General features: G+C 36.9%; 1 protein-coding gene across 1 annotated transcript; it reads right to left on the bottom strand.

The window, feature by feature from the left end:
- Positions 1 to 1,161: 1,161 nt before the first annotated feature.
- scxb (scleraxis bHLH transcription factor b) lies at positions 1,162 to 4,929 on the bottom strand. Its single transcript, XM_084386217.1, has 2 exons — positions 4,030 to 4,929; positions 1,162 to 1,540 (listed from the first exon to the last, which is right to left on the bottom strand). Exons 1-2 carry the CDS (start codon positions 4,591 to 4,593, stop codon positions 1,502 to 1,504), a joined length of 603 nt encoding a protein of 200 aa, XP_084242343.1. The 5' UTR covers positions 4,594 to 4,929; the 3' UTR covers positions 1,162 to 1,501.
- Between the last annotated feature and the right edge of the window lie 18,702 nt (positions 4,930 to 23,631).

Genomic DNA, 23,631 nt, shown 5'->3' with positions numbered 1-23,631 from the left:
ACTATATGGGGTCAGAACGCTCTCAGATTTCATCAAAAATATCTTTATTTGTGTTTTAAAGATGAACGGGTTTTACGAGTTTGGAACGACATGAGGGTGAGTAATTGCGACATTGTGACCCCGCCTGTGAAACCCCGGCCAAAGTCGCAGAATCTAATTATGAGTTTAAGAGCGTCAAAGTAGTCATAGTCATAAAAATGCCAAAAATAGGTCATGTGTGTTTATTGCTGTAAATGATAGATTATACAGAGGGTTTTGAGATGCAATACTAAAATTTTCTTTTATAACATGATAAATACTGAAATTAATGATTTTATTGACACTACGTTATACTTTTGCGCAAACAAAACCCCCGGACGTGGGCTTCCTAAACATTGATTTCAATCGTATCTGGGTTCATTTCGGCTCAACAACACCTGATTGAATTAGAATGAAATTAACCTAATAGGTTAGGCCAGAGTTTATAGGTTTAAACCCACATGGTCAATCCCAGGTGTGGGCCTTTGAAAGAATCAATCACTGGTCGCCTCAATTTCCTGTGTTTAATAAATAATAATAAATACAGCAGCTTCAGTAGCCTGAAGGTTAAATGCTTAGGGTTGTTGATGAGAAGTTCAGTGCAATTAATTGCGATCTATTAATTGTCTTTGAAAGACAGTTGTAGTAGGGCAAGGGCAAGGTAATGCTGATGACCCAGGACAGGCATTTACATTAGAGCTTTGGAAAGGGAGGCTCCTAATATGCAATATCAGAGATAAAGTAGAGGACACTGTCTGCCAGCAGCAATCTACCTGCAGATCTCATCTAGACTGTACAGAACCAGACTTACAGCCTCCCTTCCCTGTTCATCTTTCAGTCTCTTTCTCACTTTTACTTCCCCTGGTCTGATTTCATTGAAGCTCTCATGCTCTATATTTTTCAGCCCTGACATATTCATAATTTGGTTTAAACAATGTTTTTAATGTTTAATTGGCATAAATAAATAAAAATAACAACAATTATGTTACAGGTTTTAAAAACTCCTTGACATTGATGTTTGCTCGTACTGTAGGAATGTGTTGATAGTAGAAAAGCCATATGTAGATAAAGTTCAGTGTAGTGCATACAAAATACATAGACCATAGACAAAACCAGAAGGACACAAACAAGGTCTGTAATGGTGAGCTGAAGTTTAGCTGTTGCAGCAAGTTGTCTTTTTCTTTTGCGGTTTTTAAATTACAAATCATCCTCATAGTCTTAGTCAACAGTCTTTTGTCCCTATCATGTTTGTATAAAAGTATATCACCTCTGTATAAAAAAGGTTAGGATTAAATTCACATATGAAAATGCAGAAAGGCAGTGTAGCTGTCCGTTATAATGCCGTCCACCAGGAAGTTAAGCAGTGTTACATTTAATGAAACATTATTTACAGCAAATTTAAACTAAATGTGCAGTTCGCTCAGACGCGCTTCTTCAGACGGATCTGATGGGAACGCTCTTTTACTCTCTCTTCTCCTCATCATTAACTCCTTAACGCAGTTTTTCTTTCTCTGTCTTTATTCTGAAAGAAAAGAAAACAAAGTGATGAGAGAATGACTAGCCTGTAGGTTAAAGGGTCTTTATACATCTTGCACATCCATTCATTTTACAGACACATACAAACAATTATCTCATTAGATTTGTAAACACATTAGGACACTGATGAGCAGTTGAACTCTGACCGTCATTACCAACAGGTCTGAACCGTAATCAGGACCATCTCAGAGATAGATCTCATTTAGGGAATCTGATCGCTTACCATAACGTCATCTTCCACAGGTCATAGTTCCACCTGGTCCAGATTAATCAGAAGGCACTGCTGGGTTTGTGTGGTGAAGTGCATTGGCACTTGTTTGTGTGGTGCTTGGTGCCTTCTTTATGTGAATAAGTAGCATGAAATCTGCTCGGGGGTTTCCGCACAAAAAGTATTCTCATCACTTCATAACATTAAGGTTGAACCACTGTTGTCATATGGACTATTTTAACAATATTTTTACTACCTTTCTGGGCCTTGAAAGTGGAAACAACATTGCAGTCTATGTGGGGTCAGAAAGCTCTCGAATTTCTTCATTTGTGTTCTGAAGATGAACAAAGGTCTTGAGGGTTTGGAACGACATGAGGGCGAGTAGTTCATTTTTGGGTGAACTAACCCTTTAACAGCTTTTAAGCAAAAAATATGCGAAAGATTTCTCAGTTTCTGTGGATTACACCATTTGAATAATTTGAATAATATGAATGATATAAGTAATTATACAGCTGTTAGTTGCAGTTCTTTAACTTTTTTTGAACAAGCAGCGTTCCACAAGTCTCTTTTTGTTTTACAATGATACCTAGTGTTATATACACTGTAAAAAACGATTTTATTTTTAGTATATTTTAGAAGAAATACTTTTTTAGTCTATCTACGTCAAAATTTCTTGTTTGATGAAATGTGTTGCTTGCCTTTTTTTGTAGTTGTTTACGAAATCTCTGAGGGAAAATTGTAAAAAAGAGAAAAAAAAGTTTTTTTTTCCCCCACTGTATTAAGTTAATTCTTTTTGTTTTGGTGTTTGACAGGGTACTTGAGCCTTACCTATGGGACTGTAGGTGTACATATGAAAAATGAATGCTTCTTAAATTTAACTCATAACAGAAAAAGAAGTGCTTTCAGCTGATAAAACAAAGTCTTTTGAATGTTTGGCATTAAACACTGACAAATTGCAAGTTTGAGTTCATCAGCCCTCATTAATTGGTTGCAGCCGATGAAATTTTTATTAATAAATAATCAATCCTCTATGGCCCATCAAATACAACCATATTATTTCAGTAACAGTATGTGAAATACTAGATGAAAGGATGAACCTAGAGTGTTTTCATTAAACTGTGGTGTTTAAAGAGTCTGTTCAGGATTAGTCCTCGTAATGATAATGAGGGTGTTGAAGGCTTTGGTGGAACTCAGGACATACATGAACTGCGCAGGAAGACGTTCAGATTGTCAGGGGAATAGACCAGATGTTTCTAGTGCACTGCACAAACACAGCAGACGCATTGCAGCCTGTGCAGTGTGTGTTCATGGCGTTTTTGTGTACCTCTATGAAAGTTTTGTCTAGAGCCAAATGAATCATTTGTTTTCATCACAGTGGGTCATATAAACACTTTCTTTTAGAATGCGGTAAATGTTAATTAATGTGGTTGAAGTCAGACCAAGCATATCAAGGGTTTTATGCCAAAATGATCTGTTTTTATGATCTGATGACATCAAGAAATTGTGCTAATGTAAGCTTAAAAAGCTATGGATAAATATCTGCTTATCTGTCAATTGCACACTCAGAACATTTCATTGTATCAGTCACTAAACATTGATAAATGACACTTTAAAAAGTGAACATTCTGTCATCATTTACTCTCCCTCATGTCTTACAAACTTGACTTTCTTTTCCATGACTTTCACAGTAGAACACAAAAGATGATGTTTTTAAAAAAGTGTTTTTTTTTTGTCCATACAATAAAAGTCAATTTCCGCTTTTATTGTTTGGACTAAAACAGATGAAATATTCTTCAAAATATCTGTTTCACAGAAGAAAGTCATAGAGGTTTGGAGTGATGTGAGAGTAAACTATTTTTGGGTGAACTATCCCTTTATATCTCAGATGCATTTCTGAATGGCATGGATGAATAACAATGCACTGACCTCTAACCTTGAACCGGTCACAAAATAATAATAGTTTATTATTAAACACCAATTTTTATAGGTTTTGACTGTTCTATAAATGTTAAGATGATATCTGACCTCTAACTAACTGCTCGTACATTTTTAATAGTTATTCTGGTGCAATAAAATTAACAATGTGTGTGGATAAGAACAAAGGTATTTTTTTAGGCAATATCAGCAACACTTTAATAGAAAATAAATTATTAGAAAGTGGAACTGAAAAAATAATACTTTTTTATTTCGGCACTCCATCAGGGCTAAATGACTGCAAACTGAGGAAACTCATACATTTGACAGCTACGTTCCATCATGCTACTCACCAGCCGTCTCTGGTTGCTGAGGCAGAAGGTGCAGATCTGTCTGGGCTGTGAGTTTTCCGAGTCCGGGCTGGGTGTCGAGGTCTTCTGGAGATTGTGGTGGTGATGATACAGGGCTCCAGGACTCCTGAGACAGGGCTGTCCGTCTCCACACTCCTCTCCAACCAGCAAGACGTTCCCCAGGTGTGAGATGTAGCTGGAGGCCAACCGCAATGTCTCAATCTTGGACAGCTTCCTGTCGGCTGGTTCGGTGGGTATCAGCGTCCTCAGAGCGGTGAACGCCGTGTTCACACTGTTCGTGCGATCCCGCTCTCGGGCATTTGCGGTGTTCCGCTGCCGTACCTCAACGAACTGTGAACGGATCTCGGTAGGAACCGCTACCGGTCGGCAGCTATACCTCTTTTTGGGAGCACCCAACTTAAAGGCACCATAGCTGTGGCTTGCCATACGGAAGGACTTGTCTTCGGATCCAGAACCCTCGCTGCCGTTGTCGTCGTCCTCGGAATGCATGCTGATCTCAGAGCACAAGAAATTACCTGGGGTTGGTCGCACCATCGCGAAAGACATGCTCAGCACCTTACAGGACCCCAGGACCTTGCTTTTCAACCTCGCACCAGAGCGCTGAATATTTTCTAGTCTACACAAACACAAGAATGAACTCAATCCCTATTTCTAATCGTACACACCAGGACACACCAGTGTCGTTTGAGTCCAGGCTCCTGTTACCAGTTTTGCTTGAGGGATCCAACCAATCCAGTGATACTTGACTGAGTCACTTCTGACTCACTCATTCACAAGAAATGCTCTTCTCTCCAATGTCATGAGTTATTTAGGCTAACAGCATGCCAAGCCACCTCCCAGAATCTGTATGTTCACGCGTGTGTTTGTGTGTGTGTGTGTGTGTGTGAATGGGTTAGTGAGCTCCAGATCCTTCAGTTCCACGTGTGATTTCAGCTGAGCGTTTCCTTATGCCTTGGATTTATAGTCAGGGGGTGTGGCTGGGGTTCGCTCTCCCTTCTCCCTTCCCTCTCTCCCTCTCTTTCTCCCTCTGTCTCTTTCACTCCACATTAGTATTTTTTTAAAACGTGACCCTGAAGTGCTTCCACAGAAGATTAATCAGTGTGATAGATTGGTTCGTTTCTTTCAGTGTATTACTTTTTTTTTTTGGTCCTTTCACACTGAATTTTCAATTCAGTCCATTAACTCTCCATTTTTTGTCTACTCACTCACTCTTTGTCAAAAACAGGAGTCGTCAGGGCCAGGTGCTCATGAATCAATCCAATCTGAACCTAAATACAGCGTTCAGTCTGTGGACAGTAGCCCAGATCGTTTTGCCTTTGGCACCACAGTCACAGGAGGCCTGACAAATGATTGCACAGTTGTTGAGGGGTAATATCACAGGATATTATACAACATTCATAATAATAGTAATAATTTTCATTGTTCATAATATTGGTTCTTGTGCATGGAGATTGTCCACTAGCAGCTCTAGCGCTGATTAAACAGGAAGTGCCCTGGGCTGGGCAGAGTTTTCACTGTAAGTGAAACCATTTTCTCATAATGGTTGAGTGAAGGCGATAGGTGGATTGGTTGTTTGAAAAGCTGTATGACAGTCACGGGCACACTGACATTTTCATTTGCCATACTTGTCAAACGTTGCCAAAAATGGTATGTTATTGATCTAAACATTTTTCAAACATATTAGGACCCTGATGTACTTACATTTTAGGGGTTCTGGTCATTCCTGTTGTACATTTTTGATCTTTTGAAAAAAATATGCGTTGGTTATTCTGAATTATATGATGGAATTATAATTCAGAGCGTACTCCAAAGCCACGCCTCATTCAAAACACATGAACGCGTACAACAGGGACACAAGAGACGGCTTTAAACTACCTCATGTTTCAAAGCACATAACATTACAATAATAATTACCAAAAACGTTATATATACATTAACAGACAATATATATGCATATAAATATATTTAGACCACTTAACTTAGTGATTGCTATCAGGATGTGAAGAGATTTTTAAAAAGAATAACAAAATAAATTTCTAGAACAAATCACCTACCCTGCCTTTAATTTAGTTTTTTTTTTATTATCTTTTTAAATATTAATATTATCACACCTACTTCTGCAAACCAGATGGAATGTTTTAGAATGAGACAAACCAACTAAGACCTCAAAATATAAGATGATTCTTTCATAAAATCCATAGGCTTTATGCCGAACATCACATGTACAAACAGGAAAACCGGTCTCATCACATCCGCTTGTCAGAGAAAGTGTTAACGGCAGTATGAACTGATGACCTATGAACTTTTTAGGTAATCAGTTAACCTAGCTAGTTATTTTTTATTGTTGCCGTTTTATTCCACCGAAATATCTAATTATTAATGAGAAGAAGACAAATAAAACAACTTTTAGATATCAATCTGCATATGCAATGATCATCGGTTATGCTCGTCTTTGCTTGCTTCTTTTAAGGTATCTTGTATCTTGAAGCGAAACAACCTGTTTTACAGAATACTGAAGTTTGTTGCGCATAACCCCCACTGCTAATATGTGATGATTTTGCTGTTGTTTTCTAAAATGATGTCACTTCCTGGATGATAATGCCATTAAGAACTTTATTTAATAATAATACAAATGATTAACCTGATGGAATATGATTTGTGTGATATTAAGGACTTATATAAAAATAAAACCTATAAAATGAAGACCAATTTGAATAATGTTCTGAAGAAAACACATTTTGTTTGAAACATTTTGGTTACAAAAAAAGACACAATTTATTAAGACATTTTCAAGATTTTTTTTTTGTCTTTTGTCTTACCAAAATGCTTAAAAAAAATGTAAAGAGGGACATAGTTGTAAAATTAGAATTAAATTACAATTAAAATGCATCCCTTTTTTCGATAATTTTGAATATTGTAATAATAGAAAAAAAAGCAAAAAGCTATATGATTTCTTTAAAAGTTTCAAGTTTCGTATTTCATCCAGTATATTACAATAAGGATATTTGAAGAAAATGCACTGCATAACAAGAATGACTAATTTAGATAATCATATAGCATTCTTCAGTATGAAAAAGCTTGCAAAAGCCCATTGCATTAATGCTGTGTATACTGAAACTTGATGTCTATAAATCAGAACAGATCGGTAGTTTGTTCTTCCCTACATCTGATTATCATTACTTTCTCTGGAACATCTGTGGTAAAACGTCATTTTAGCTTTAAGTGCCCTTCTTCTTGTGCCCTGTGTAGTTGAACTCTTCTGGCATAGTTTGGGAAACTGTCAAAATCCATCACTAATCTTTTGCTCAGGACTGCAGACAGTCGTTATGGATGTCTGCCGGACGTACGTCCAGTCAACTATCGGGGGACTCCGCTGTCTAGCCATAGTTGGGGACAGGCCAGCAGGCAGCAACCACGCCTGACAGGACAGGGCCTCTGCAGCTGGCTCATTTAGTGTAAGAGGAGATGGATTTAGGGGTGGAGGGAGAGAGACAGGGAAGGAGAGACCCTATCAGCTGTCTCATTTTAACACGCATATCACTTTACGTGTCAAGCAAGAGGTCTAATTAGTAATGAACTGTGTTCTCATCGGTTAGATGTATAGACTGGGGTGGTTTCTCTGAAATGGGGCAATGCTATTTAGAGTAGGTCAAATAAGCTCAACCCCTCAGTAGAAATGGGAGAAATAATTTGGCGTCTCGTCTAACTCATCTCTCCACTGCTGACTGATAATTGCCACTTTCTGTGGCCTTGCCTCTGACTTCCAACCCCTCTATTTCAGGAGCAGAAATGAAGTCAGTCTTTACTGAAATTCCATGCCGTAATCGTCCCGTTCCTCGGAAGCCAAAGAATTCAGACGGCAAAGCAGGTCAGTGGGGTTTTGAGATGGAAAAAGTGAACTGTTTAGAAACTTCTGGAATTCTGTGCCCTTCAGAGCTTTTCCGACAGATCTTACCCTATAGAACCTGAATCTATAATATAATATAATATAATATAATATAATATAATACAAAATTATAAATGATAAAAAATAGTATTTTGTATTGTGTACTTTACAACTGCTCTGGAACAATAATGTGAAAAACACTATAAAAATAAATTTGAATTGAATTTTAAAAGGTTTATTTGGGAACACTTTATAATAACTGCACGCTATTAATCATTAGTTAAGCATTAGTAAACAGTTAATCCACCATTTATAAAGCATTAATAGGCATTAAGCAGTTTATAAATACAGCTATAAATGCTTTATTCTTGATTTATAAGCATATCTATAATGTGTTTAATAATTGTATTTTCATACTTAATTAATGATCATTTATCATTTCTAAATGAAGTATTGCATTATTTACAAGCCAGTTATTTAGGAGTTGTCAGTAGTTCATAAGATCACTTAGAAAGTGTAAGTAAATGATTAATAAACTATTTAAATGTACTATTCTTAAGTGTTACCGTTTATTTTTATGTTTTTACATCTAACATTATGGTAATAGTGAGTAGAAAAAAAATCGATTCGTTAAAGTGCCCCAATTATGCTATTTTAAAAGTTTTTTTCTGGAGGTCTCCTTTACATGCATTAAAAGCAAAAAAAAACACTTTCATTTTATCATAATGTATATTACATACACATACACTACCGTTCAAAAGTTTGGGGTCAGTAAGATTTTTTAAAATTTTTTAAAGAAGTATCTTCTGCTCACCAAGGCTGCATTTATTTGAAAAAACAACAACAAAAAAAAACAGTAATTTTGTGAAATATTATGACAATTTAAAATGACTGTTTTCTATTTTAATATATTTTAAACTGTAATTTATTCCTGTGATCAAAGCTGAATTTTCAGCATCATTACTCCAGTCTTCAGTGTCACATGATCCTTCAGAAACCATTCTAATATGATGATTTGATGCTCAAGAAACATTCATTATTATTATCAATGTTGAAAACAGTTGTGTACAATTTTTTTTCAAAATTCTTTGATGAATAGAAAGTTCAAAAGAACAGCATTTATTTAAAATAGAATATTTTCTAACATTATAAATGTCTTTACTGTATCTTTTGATCAGTTTAACTCATCCTTGATGAATAAAAGTATTAATTTATTTTATTTCTTTCCCCCAAAAATTCAAATAAAATTCTTACTGACCCCAAACTTTTGAACGGTAGTGTTTAATGTTACAAAAGTTTTAGATTTCAGATAAATGCTGTTCTTTTGAACTTTCTATTCATCATAGCATCATGAAATAAAAATGTAAATAACTGTTTTCAACATTGATAATAATCATAAATGTTTCTTGAGCATCAAATCATCCTATTAGAGTGATTTCTGAAGGATCATGTGACACTGAAGACTGGAGTAATGATGCTGAAAATTCAGCTTTGATCACAGGAATAAATTGCACTTTACTGTATATTCACATAGAAAACAGCTGTTTTAAATTGGAATAATATTTCACAATATTACTGTTTTTGTTTGTATTTTTAATCAAATAAATGCAGCCTTGGTGAGCAGAAGATACTTCTTTTAAAAACATTAAAAATCTTACTGACCCCAAACTTTTGAACGGTAGTATATATATATATATATATATACACACACACACACACACACACACACACACACACACACACACACACACACACACACACACACGCACAAACAACAGCACATTTTTCAATGATCAAACGACTCGGGTGAATCAGTCTCTCTAAATCCATCCTTTCTGCTAGCCTACTCTGCTCTGATTGGTCAAATGGCCCAGTCTGTTGTGATTGGTTTACCGCTTACAGCGCCTGACGGAAGCTAATTACCATAACTGAACTTCAGCTCCGGAGGCTTCCTCAGTCCTCAGAGATGTCCAGTAAAGACAGTAACGATGACGTCGATTTTATATCAATCCGAGTGCGAGTCTGATGATGAAACATTATTCAACCTGAACCTCAGCATTAAGAAGTGTATTTCTATCAGAAGGCCGATGAGTATATTTCAAATTTATTGCGATGCACATGCGGGAACTGTATTAACTGTAATATAACGGTGCATATGTTAGCCGAGCACTAATGTGAATGACTGGTGTAACATTAAAGTTGGCAAAACAAATCTTGCTCCATCATTTATCTTTACTCAAAGTAGTAAGAACGACAGACAACCTGCATTAATAGACACAGTTTTAGGTAATAGTGGCCCACAGCTGATTTGCAGAAGTATTTCAGTAAGACAGTAATAACGTGGGTTAGCCGGAAACTTACACAATATAAAACACAAAACTACGTATTTTGAACACTCAGTAGAAAATATAAACATCAATAATTATTCATACTTACAGGTTGCGATTCTGAGGAGCCAGCTGATCCAAATAAACTGGGTACCGACCCTTCTTTCCAGAGCAAGTGTTTTGCGAATCCTGTGTTGAACTCTGAGATTTGAGAAGCAGTCGTCAGTAAAATTAGGTGTTTGAAGGCGGGACAAGTTGTTCAAGGGCGGACAACATGCACCACACATTAGGCGGGCATTATGCAAATGTCTTATCTAGTGATATAGAACCGCAACGCAGTGGGATTCGAATTACAGACGACTCTTTTAGGCGGTTCTGGGTCGATTCTTTCTTTTGGGAGACAATAACTTTATTTCTCGTGCACTTTCGCCTTTCCAACTTTGCAGAACGTTTACATTCACAAACAGCTATATTACACACTGCATGAAAAAGAATATTCGAAAAACCATAATAGGGGCACTTTAATACAAAGTAAATATTTTATTTTATTAATATTTTAATACTTTGCATTGGCTTCAGTATAGCAATAATATAAAAGCCAATTATTTAATTTGGCAAACATGTCTTTATATCAGGCTTTTTCTCACACAGTACAAATCGGTCTTTATGCAAGACGATGTATGGCTGCCTTTACAGTATATGTTAGGAAGGGGATCATCATATTTGGGGGTTTGTGGACCCCTACCTGTGTGACAGGTTTTCCAAAAACCCCATTAGTGAACAGGCATTTTCTCACACACTGGAGTGTGTCACTCAGAATAAGTCATTACAAATGAACCATGAGACATGTTGCTTTACTCACACTGTGTAACCCAAAGAAGGCGTGTAGTTGGTGGTGTGGCAGAGACTGGAGGGGGGTAAGTCAAGGCCTTATCTTTGAAGTTTGCCTTGTAAAGCAGGCAGCTGGTGAAGGCAATCCCACTGCGGCTCTTCGGCCTGGGCTTGTAAATCCACCTCCGCCCCTCCTAACTGGAGCCCTGGGACTAACCTGTGGCCCGCTAACAATGGCTCACTGCTAATTTAGTGACTCTTTTAAATTCAAAGCATTCTCCTCTTTGTTAACTCTTCATTGTGGTAACACTTCATTTATCTGCTCCAGGTGCCACCACCAGAACAAAATCTTAAAACATCTGCTCATCATCTTGGATATAATCACGTCACTAATTTAAAGCTTCACACTTTATTATTTTAGTATGATATAAAGATTTTTCAGCAAATTTGTTTGAAAATATAATTTTTGCATTATTTCTTGTTACTTTTTTTTTAATTACATGCTTTACCAATAAATGGAAAGCAGTGAGTCAGAATTAAATTATCATATAACTACTGTAGGCCATAATTTATATTATGAGACAATGAGAATAAACTCTCACCTAAACATATATAGAATAAATAAAAAACAGTAAATGTTAATAATTATTAATTCAATTAATAATAAACTAATTAACGTTATACAGATATTTTCATTACACAAATAAAATGATGCTGCTTGATATTGCAAACTAGTATTTCTTATCATATTATTTTAATGCATTGTCGTAATTACAAATACACTGTGGTTTGTGGTGCAAATAGTTTTACTGTTAATGTGGCTAATGAATCAAAAGTCTTACACATTCACAGAAAATAGATTACTTCCATGTTGCAAAATAAGGTGAATAATCAACAGTTTCCTAACATTTTTAAGTGGTTTTGAAATTTAAACTTACAATAATGAATAATAATGTCAGATTTTTTAGACTTAAGTAGAGAAAAATCACACATTTACAGGCACAAGTACTTTTCAAGGGAGTGGCTAGCTTGGCAGGAAATTTGCAATTTGCAGCTATTAGTTTTTATTAATGGTGATTACCCTGCGACATTGCTGATTCCTGTTTGACCAAGGCAGAATGTCAGAGTGTAGAAGGTCACATATGTTTTCATTACAACATTCACCAGCATGGTCCATGAAATATGTTCATTACATTACACATTACGTTCAAAATATGTTCATTACATCACGGAGCGTAACAGTGATTCATAGAAATCTCTGAGGAATACACTACGTGAGTAACAGTGAGTGTTCAGCCTTGACTGTCTGTCCTCAGCATGTATCTTTAATTTATATTTTATTGCAATTTAGATGCATCAGAAAATGTAGCTGAAAAATGCAGTCATAATTTTGTGCAAAAGTGAATGACCTTGTTTTTTTTTTTACAATTTTGCTCAGCTCAGTAGCAGCCAGAAACACACAGACATCCTGAACATATCTGAACGGAAATGGACCTTAAATGGAAACTGGAGGTTTTCCTTTTGCCGTTCATTCCATCATGGACCATTTCCAACACCGTTTCATCTCCATCAACATTGCACGCCCCACTTTGCTGCTTGTGGTCATTTGTAATGTAAGCAGTAGCTAACTGGCTGCTTATATCATCTTTTGCAGTGAGACCAATGAGCTAATTTTTTGGCTGTACAGTCCTGTTAATGTAGATTAGGGCCCAGAAATAAGTCATCCATTTTGGGTGTGGGTGAGTACATGCAGATGGATTTTTAGAACAAACATTTGCTGGAAACTCTCAGGGCTCCATTATGTATGGCGTAAAAAACAAGAATTGAGTATAATGTACAATTGTGTCTGCTTTATCCTCAAGCGTTGGCTTGGTTGTTTCTTTTCTTTATAGTGTTTGGCAAAATCGTTCGACTGTAGTGGCCAGATCAGAAATATGAAAACCCTTAATGCAGGCCATAAAATGTTCAAATGATTTACAAAACGGCCTCAGTAAATTTGGCGTTGAAGCTTATAGTAAATTGTCAATAAAATGTATGAACTTTCAAATTTACTTTTTGAAGCCTAACAGGAAGTTTTTGCTGTTCGTTTATGATGGTGATTTAGTATGTCATGCGGTCTATTCATAATTTAAACTGATTCCTGTGTGTGTGTTCGCACAGTTCGAAGGATCCTTAGGACATATGCTTGTCATTATCCATTGAGTAAAAGCTCTGAGTGAGTGTAAAGGAAATCCACAAGGCATATATCAGTCATATACTGGCGGAACATTTACCCTCACACATCCTTTTTCAAAACGTACATCCTCGATAGCATCCAAAAACAAATAATTGCGGTCACTTCGCCATCTGAAATGAATTGCCAAATTGCCCTCTTAATGCTGGCTCATTTCAGATGGATTTGTGTTGCTGAGTTATGCCTGAAACCGGCCCGAGACAGAGAGAGGACATCAGCACTTCATCAGCACCACAAGAAAACTTTCTTTAAAAGAGTTTCATCAGTGCTGGATACGTCATCATGGGATGTTAACCAATGGACTGAAGTTATGGACTTTATATGGGTAATTTGTAATGATAAAGCTGACAGTTGCAATTTTAAGGTATTTGATGAACAGTGTGGGCAGAGACATTATGATATGAACGGGAGAAATCATAACACTCAGTATGGTGCATATATGTTGTAGTTCCAAGATTTCATTTTTCATAGAGGCATCACCTGTTTGTTTACTCTAGAATGTGCATGTGAATTTGATGGAACAGCCAGAAAAATACACATTTGTGGTGTAATTTGATGTAAAGAAGAACAATTTATGATACTATTGTTGTCAGATTTGAATACTCATTTGAATTTGAATGTAATATTGATAGTTGGTTTCATTGATTTGTTCTTTCCCCATTCAAGTAAATGGGAGCTGTACTTGCATTACTGGAAATAGCTGACCGGAGGTGCCCAAAATGGCTTTAGAGTGGACTAAAACGGGATTTTGTTGTGGATTTCTGAGTTTTCTTTTGACAGAGAGCATGGAAAAGGTATTTCTCACATCCTCACTTATCACACTTAAACTGGATACCTCATTCCAACAATATTAAGAATTCTAAATTGCATATCATTTAGATTATCCTTGATCATTTTGGATGTTTTCATTTGATCACTTCCTCTACTGAGATGTAACTCACTTAAATAGATGTGCAGTTTTTCCTCAAGATGGTTTGGAATGGTGCCTTGTTGATTTAACCTTTGCCCTGAAACCATCTTCCAAGAGGCTAATGAATAAGTTCAGCTGAAATGTCCTCACGGCAGCCTGCGGAGATTACAAATCACACAAATGTGTTTGTAATGGCTGTAAAATAGAAAATAAATGCAGGGAAAGTGCAGTTTACAGCTCAAATCCTCTGTACGCTTGATGAAATGCAATAAATTATGTCCAAAAAACCCTGCTTCGCTCTGTGCTGGAACTTGAAAAATATTTGTATTATTTTTTTCTAGAAGTGAGGTTCTTATTTTATATTTAAGCACTGCCTGGCTATCTTTAAATGGAGAGGGATTTTTAGGACTGAATTGAGAATGTTTCAAGACTTGTATTTCTTTTGGGGTGTTTTCTACAACACCCACTAAGAAACTGATTAGTCCTCTTCCAAACCTTTCAATGCTGCCCTCAGAAGTGATTTCTGTGCTTGGTATGCTTCATGGGGTAAGATGTTTTATAAATCATATATGAAATACTGAAAGTGTTTTTTTTTCTGCTTTTTCCAAGAAAAGCGGCCATACTGATGTACTGTATCAGTTGGACCAAAGGGAGAAACACTGGAATGTGAGAAGTCTGCATCATCATTTCATCTGGCTGGTGTGCAGTGTACATTTTTACACAGTTCCCTTTTGAAGTGGAACTTTGATGCTGCGTCTTGATATTGGCGTGAAGCACTTGTAAACAAACGGCAATAATTATTGCCAGCTGGCAGTCCATGACGTAACACACGTCATAGCCCGTGAATATAAAAGGGTGCCTGAGTTGCATGTCCTCTGCTTTTTTGCCTTCAGGAGCCGCTTGTTTGTATGCTTGTATAAGATAAGAGTGTTGGAGCGTGTTTGACTCTCGAGGGAGCTGGATGTGCTCATGACAATGCATTCGCAGTAGGAGGCTTTGTTATTGCTTGATTCTCTTAGTTTAGAGGGAATCTTGTGTTTGTACGGAGCGCGTTCAACTCTCGAGGGAGCTGAATGTATTTAATCTGATGCGTTCGCTGTGGGAAGCTCCATCCATGCTTGACTCTCTCTTGAGGTATGAGAGTCGAAAATCTGCACATCAAGCGGCTGCCGAGGCAGCAGTGCGCGATCGATTGCGTGGATTGAAGGTGTTGCATAGGGAGGAGTCTGACGGGAGTTTTTTCCTTTTTGGACTTCTGGACTTTCATGTGAGTTCAGGAATCTGCTCTGTGGCCACCTCTGACCTTATTGATTGCTGTGATGTGTCTAATTCTAAATAAGGAATTAGATGCATAGAGGGTTGAAGCAGGTGTTGTTAATAATCCGCCTCCTCCGCTGCCCGCATATATGTTTGTAAGCCTTTTATTCCTTCTATATCTCCTCATTAAGGTGTTAAGATAATGGCGAAATTTGTATTCGGCTCGTACAGTCCCTCCCATGCATTCAAACTATTCATGTGTGGAGAGACTGAGCAGCGATATGTAGGAATGCCCTAGTTGAAGATCTGCTTGCGAGGTATCTCTCCCCTTGTGCTGCATCTTCTTTAAAGGTTCCTGCCTTACCAATGGAGCAAGCGCTGTTCTATTCTTGGGTCCTTAAAACGGAGTAGAAGCTCCCCTGCGGCATGATTGTACGGAAGGTTGTAGTTGGAAATGCTGTCTTCGGTAGGCTGCTCCTTAAGAGCCTTTTGAAATTACTGGTGTGATATGCCTGACATAGCTGAGACTATGTTGAGTATTTTACCCTTAGAGCTTTGCTCTTGGGACCGTAAAGGGCTGAGGCCTGTCCCGCAAGGGAGGGAGAAAGGTGTAACAGCCGGGGAGTATTGGCTTATGGAGTAATGCCACCATATGAGTCAAATGGGATGCCCCCATGGTGCTGTTAATTCGTTGAGCCAATTTATGCTATGCCCTCTGTTTGTGCATATTCACAGCCTTGTGGGGCAGGCATTCATGGCATAGTGGGTATTGGTTCCCCATAGCGTCAATACCATTGCCATACACCGGGCTTGAATACCGGGCTTGAATTTTTTTTTTTTTGTCTTTTGACCAAAATATCTTTTAAATTTAGTCATTATTTCTTTGTGTCATATCACTAGTTTTGGTTTAATTTACTCTGACTAAAATAACATCTAATTTTGGTCAATTTAAATAATGTTCTAGTTTATGAATGTAAAATTAAACCACATATTGAAACATTTTAAATAAAAATCACAAGCTACTAAAATAAGATTATAAAGAGTGCACTATAGAGTGCTGCAGGGCTGACATATTTTTGTCAGAAACAAGTTAGCATTTTAGCACTTCAAAACTTTTTTGTCATTGACAAGATTAACACTGCTGGTTTGTCTGTGCATGACAACTAAAACCCTTGACTTGAGTCATTGAAATGTCCCCATTATCTACAATAGGCAGGTGAGCAGAGAGACTGTAAGTTTGGAATATTTCCAGCCGTCAAGTTCACTCTGAAGTCATGAGCTAAGTGGCCTCAGAGCCTATCAAGGCTCCGGTTCTGTGACTGCGGATTTGCTTTGTTTCATCCACCGCGCCAAAGCTAGAACTGACAGAGGATGGAGGGTCCTCCAGCCGGTGAAATGTGCTTCAGCCACTTTTGTCTACTGTGCTCATAAAGTTCAACCATATACGCGTGGACAGAGGCTCCTTGTGAAAAACAAGATGGCCATGCTGAGCTTTGCCAAGAGAAACACAAGTAGACAGAAAAGCATGAGCAAGCCTGAGGAACATTCTTCTCTTCATGCCAGATCCATCATTTTCGAGTTCCACATGGTTTGTGTCTGAAACGTAATGTGGTGTATTATAATGTGTTGGGTTTGTGGAGTTTGTTTAACCTCTCTTCTCCCTCTCTGAACCTGATATGCTCCTTTTTTGCTGATTAACTTGTCTGATATGATCCATTTCATACCTTTTATGTGAGTTGGTTTTGTAATGGCATCTTTAGCAACCAATGCCACACAAAATACATTATTAAAATAGAGTATTTTTACATTCTCCAAATACATTGAAAATCTGTTAACTGTCTGTTCAAATGTCATATCCAGAATTACAACAGAGTATTATTATCTATAAAAACTGATGTTTGATTATTTGTGGTGCTTTTTATTCACATAATTTTGAAGATACAGAATGTTCTGTTCGAGCCCACATACACATAGGTGCGGTTTTTATGTCAGCAAAGTTTAATATCACTCAAAATGTATTATGCTGAATATTTTAGATGCATGGAAATGCAAACTTTCAGCTGAGACAGTTTTCCATCTTATTTTTCACTCAAGTATGGTGTAAATAGTAACATCTGACTTGGCTTTACATAATAGAAAAGCCCAGTGTAACACCTTCTGCTTGAGTAAAGCGCATGTTTATTCAGTGTTGCGTGATTTAGAAGTGAGATTTAACAGGGATGGGAAGCAAAGATCCATATTTTGCTTTTTAATAAAGTGTGCTAAAGAAGTGGAGTATCACAAGGCTTACATTTTCCCTGATTTGCTTTTATTATTGAAACCTTTCTAGATGAGATATGGCATGTTTCTGTTTCCTGTCTTTCAGATGAGTGATTTTTTTTGGATATTCTCAACTACTGCCACTGTGCAAGGATTACCTCTTTTAAGGTTTGTTTTATTATTATTATCAATCATTTTGGACTTGATATGATTTTTAGCTGATGAATATCCCTCACTATATCTTTGAAAGGGAGTCCAAAGATTTTTATTTTATTTTATATAAATAAAATAATTCCCCTATGTATTAGAGTAATGGTGGACGAGGCACCTGTGATTTCTCACATGTATTTCACTTGGAGAAATCTAAGGAGAGGTTTGTTACAAAGTCAAAGTGTAAAAGCACTACTGTAAGAGCAGGTGCTGTAATGTTTCCTGAGTAATTCATTTTCTTACGAGGATACCCACTCAAGCCACTTTAGCTGTCAAATACCGATCATGGCAGCCGTAGTAAAGCAGCTCTTCCTGCTTCCCTTCCTTGATTACCCTTCATAACCATACCTTGATTTATCCCTCCCTCATTCTCAAGCTTCAGCTGTGTATTGACCTTCAACACAACAGGAAACCCCCAGAGTGCCATAAACCAGAAACCAGTCCTCAGCTGGAAAGCACATAAAGGGATAGTTAACCCAATATGAAATGAAAAATTCTATCATTATTTACTCACCATCATGTTTTAGCAAACATGTATGGCTTTCTTTCTTCTGTGGAAAACAAAAAGAGAAGTTTAGCAGAATGTCTGTGGTGCTCTCTTCCATATGACCCCTTCTGAGGGTAGTCAAACCAAAAACTTTAGATATACAAAGATGGTGCACTCATATTACTTATGAATGGGAGAAAGTGTAACCCACAATATGGCGGAATCATCCCACCTTCTAAATAAAAGAGCCAAATGCTAATTAGTAAAATCATTGTGGAACTATAGCTGCGAGAGGTGTTTCAAAGATGGCCGCCAAGTGAAATGACTTGCCTTAAAGGGACTTTGGTCAAACTCAACAAAGGGCAAAAAATAAAATGAAAAATAAAAAACCCACACCATAAAATCCTCATAAAAGTAGTCCATGTGATTCACAAACCAATATAATAGATTTGTCTGGTGGTCAGACTGAAATTGACAGAAAATCTTGCTTGACAGCCATGATCACCATTCACGTTTCTTGTATGAAAAAGAAAAATTATAAATAACTTAGTTTAGGGTCCAATTCTCACTATTAATTAACTAGTTGCATATTAGCATGCATATTAGCATGCATATTACTTGGCTGTATATTAGTACTTATAAAGCACATATTAATGCATTATGCTGCATGACCATATTCTACAACCCAATATCTAAACTTAACAACTACCTTACTAACTATTAATAAACAGTAATTAGGAGTTTATTGATGCAAAAGTCATAGTTACTAATTAGTTAATATAGTGAGAATTGGACCCTAGACTAAAGTGTAACCATAACATCTTTTGTGTTCCATAGAAGAAAGAAATACATTTAGTTTTAAAGGACAAGACATGACAATGAGTAAATAATCACAGAATTTTCATTTTAAACCAACCATATCTCAGACATAATGGCTTAGAATTATCCATCGTGATGTCCCCTCATGTTGCATTCGTAGTTCGCATGTGTTCATGTTTGTTATCATAGTTTGCATGGACACTGGACTGATGCCCTGCACCGCAGTAAATCTCTAAACTTAAGAGCTAAGCAGGCTGTTTAACACTCTCTTGGGATGCACAGAATCACCGTGAAATTAATCTCTGGTCGTCTTAGTATAAAACACATGCTTGACAAGTGGATTACTACCAACAGATGGCACTGGACTAGTCTTGATTCCAAACATCAAGAATTTACCAAGCAGAAACTGATCCCTAGTTGAAATAAAAAAGGAGTAATAATGAAATATGACTAGATGAACTTACACAAGCTAAAGCTTGTTTAATTCCGTGGTTTACATTAGTAGGTCCAATTTCAAAAAAAGAAATAATTTGTGCTCCCTGACCTGTTTGCTTCTAGATGAAGCGCAACTGAATGGAAAAGAATGGAGGGACTTTTGGGACGCATTTTAAAATGATCTGTTTTTAACTTGACACAGCCTCTTAAGGCTGAAAAAACAGTGGCCAAAGTCGTCCATCTAGTCAATGTTTACATAGTTTATGCAACATCCTTTATGCCTAAATTGAAAATGTATATATTTGAATTGCATATAAAATTTCCATTATTTTGGACACAGATTTAACGTAATTTTAAATACAAAATGACCAGGTTTATACTTTATACACTTTATACCATAGCTAGAAATATATATATATATATATATATATATATATATATATATATATATATGAAGACCTCCAATGCAAAAGCCTCTAAAAGCCACCTCTATCAAAAATGAGATAATAATATTGAGTGAATGCTCTCCGCACATAGTATATGCTCATCAAATACTTTCACTTCAAACTCACTAAATCCCAGCCTCAGCCCATTCAGAAATGCCGGTACTTGTGTTCAGCAGAAGAAAGACATTCATACAGGTTTGGAACAACTTGAGGGGGAGTAAACGATGAAAGATTTTCATTTCATTTTTGGGTGAACTATCCCTTTATGTGAAATATTCATATTTTTTAAAGGGGTTATATAATGGTACATGCACTTTTACAAGTTGATTGTACTGAAATGTGTGTTGGCAGTGCCTGTACACAACCATCATAAAATGATAAAAATCCATCCAGTGTTTTTTTTTTAAATCTTCTTATATGTTTTCCCCTGTCTCAAATCAAGCCGTTCGACCTAGTGACGTCACACGGTCGGACGTCCCTCCCACGATTGTTGATTGACAGCAGTGTTTCAACACAGACCCGCCCTCGCTCGTGAGCGAGCTGTCAATCATAGTCCGCGCGGACCGGCGCGGTCATTGTTGATACGCTGGAGCACTGTCTATTAGCAGAATGGCGTCTAAGCGATTGTGGTGTTCTGTTCTTGGGTGTAATAAGGAACACAGCAGTCATTTTGATGTTCTAAATCCGAACCCCTGAAGACGCACTGGCTGAGTTTGTTTTCGAAGGGAATATTCCCCACGATCAACGTCAATGCTTTCATGTTTGCGCGAATCATTTCACACACCAGACTGCTTTACAAACGAGGGTCAGTATAAAGCTGGTTTTGCTAAGAAGCTGCTCCTGAAAAAAGGATCGGTACCAACTATTCGTGTTCCTGCTGCACCTCCAGAAGAAGAAGTGAGTGTAACGTTTTATTAACCATTATATTAATATTTATATTAATCTTTGCAAATCGCTTGCTGCACGATTCACGATGAATGCGGCTGTTTACACTCAGGGTACGTTACGGCATGTTTTTTATATACGACGTTCTCAATATAATTCATAATCCCACGTTTATAATGAACAACGCGTTATGGTTATTGTGTTATTGTGTTACGGTGTACGCACAGAACAGAGGGGCGGGGTGAGCAAAGCTCATTATCATTTAAAGACACATGCACTTAAACGGCGTGCTGAAAACAGAGCTGTTTTTGACCAGGTAAAATGAGTGTTTTCTTACAATACTAATGAGAATTTTTAATTAAAGTATATTACAAACTTTTAATTTAGACCCTAAAGAATCATAATTTAGCTTGTACAAAAATGGCATTATATGACCCCTTTAAACAAACTGTAGTTTAAGATTAAAATGGCTTGAAATGTTAAATGTTCTTCACAGAAACAAGGATATCATAAGAGTTTAACATGAAGCTCATTGGCTAGAAAGATTTATGGCCTTGGTGTTACTCCCAGGTCTTATATGGAGTCTGAACATGTCCTTAGTGGATCTTTAACGGTTCAGGTTTTCTATCCTAAACGTTTCTTTCCAAACACGCATAAAGCATAAATTCATACTTCTGCTTTGAAATAAAGTATCTGGTAGTGCCAAAATTTATACAAAGGACAGAATGTTTCTTTCTTTCTCAGATTTCTCTGACTGTCCAGTCTCAGCACGGTGATTTAATTCATTGGGCTCTAAGAATATACTGTGCATGGTGTTAAAGATATTGATATACTGTGTTTTAAAATTCCTTTCATTCTCTTAAAAAAAAACTATAGGGCTTGTAAAGCATCAATATGTGTGTCGTGACACTAAAACCTTCCTTATAGTTGCACAACGAAAGATGAAAAACTTTTTACAGTTGCTGCTTTTCACTGTATTTTAAGGACCTCCCATAAGACTTTTTAAACAGGGTTCGTCTCCTTAATATGTTCCAGTTTATGAACGACATGAATAGTTTGACATATACACGTCAATTACTTTAAGAGCTAATTTTCTTATTCCCCTTATCAAAACTTTTTCCATTAACTAAAAATATTTTAATTTCTTTGTAAGAAAATTAGTTTCATATGGTTACTAGACCAGACAGTAGTGGACCATTCATTTTGTTGGTATTTTCTATGCGTTTCGAAATGTAAGCTCTTTGTATACAAAGTACAAGTAAACTAACACTATTCAGGTGGGCAATAGAAATGTTCTCATTTCAAATGGGATGGAATGGAGACTTAGTTCAAAGAAAGCTGGAACAACATGATTAGTGTTTTGATACCTTAATCCTCTTGCTTAAGAGAATTAAAAACTGATCCTGACGTCTTTCTAAACAGAACCCTGCTTTTAATTGAGGTGAAATACAATGTTTATGTTAAATGTTAAGGTATTATTGGAGCAAATATTGAATATTTAACTCAAATGGACCATCACACTTGTTTATTTCCCTTGGATGGGATGGGAGTATATAAAGTTCTAGTTTAAAGGATTTATTCTTTGGTTATTTTCTTACAACTTTGCCTTTGTAATTCACATCCTCCAGGTCAACACAATTCAAACTCCAAAAGAGCCCACCTCAGATTATTGATTAATACCATTTACGTTCAAAACTAAACTATAAAATATTTCTGAGATTGCCACATACCGAGTTGTTATTTGTAGTGGGTCAGCAGGTACAAGTTGCTCTTAGCCTTCCTTAAAGATTAAACCTGCAATTAAAGGATTCACTATTCAAACGTGCTCATGTATCATCTGACTCATTTCTGAGAATGGCCCAAAGCACACACACATGAGCTCAGCGCCGGTATGCGAAGACCAGCCTGAGGTGGCCAATCACTCAAAGCCCAGAATAAAACTTTATTCACAGAGATTTACCGATTTACAAGCCGGTGTCAGTGTCCAGGACGAAAGACAGGAGAGGGGTGAACTCATATTTTTGCAAGTGTTGAGTGTCCTCAGGAGAAGTAAAATTGTAGTTCACAGCTGTTCAAACACAAAGCTGTTTCAGCATGCTTAATAAGAAAAAGCCACAAGGGCTGTAAAATATCGCATATTAAAAAGCTGTGTATGTGGAGAGTGGCAAAGATCCTAATACTACACTATGTCCATTAATTCTGATAAGCTTGGACCTTCCTTCGCTGCCAGCAACGGTCAGGAATCAAGAATATTTAAGAAAATTGATTTTTAAATCCTATTAACATCATAGCTTATTTTCCTTAATTATTTGGACTTAAGCATCACTTAAGCACATCTTCTGGACAAATCTTTGTAACTTGTTTGTAACTTGTAACTTTGTAACTTGTCACCATTCGCCACCGTCAGTGTTTCAATGACGTACAACTCGCATTGATGGGAATATCCGATCTGTCTGCTTACATGGTAGATGCAAATGCACTTATCCGATTCAAATCAGATTTATTTCCACATATGAATGAGGCCTGAAACCGATCTGAGAATATCGGAATCCATGCATGTGATTGTTTTCCTGCTTACACGTTCTTGGGTCATATCCGA

This window comes from Rutilus rutilus (genome assembly GCF_951802725.1).
Source record: "Rutilus rutilus genome assembly, chromosome: 17".
Lineage (NCBI taxonomy): Eukaryota > Metazoa > Chordata > Actinopteri > Cypriniformes > Leuciscidae > Rutilus > Rutilus rutilus.
This window is presented reverse-complemented; position numbering and strand designations above follow the sequence as displayed.

Excerpts from the sequence above, each read along its gene's own strand:
- scxb (XM_084386217.1), bottom strand. The coding sequence starts at position 4,593 with ATGTCTTTCGCGATGGTGCGACCAACCCCAGGTAATTTCTTGTGCTCT. Across the intron at positions 1,541-4,029 it reads TCAGCAACCAGAGACGGCTG|AATAAAGACAGAGAAAGAAA; the intron begins GTGAGTAGCATG and ends CTTTTCTTTCAG.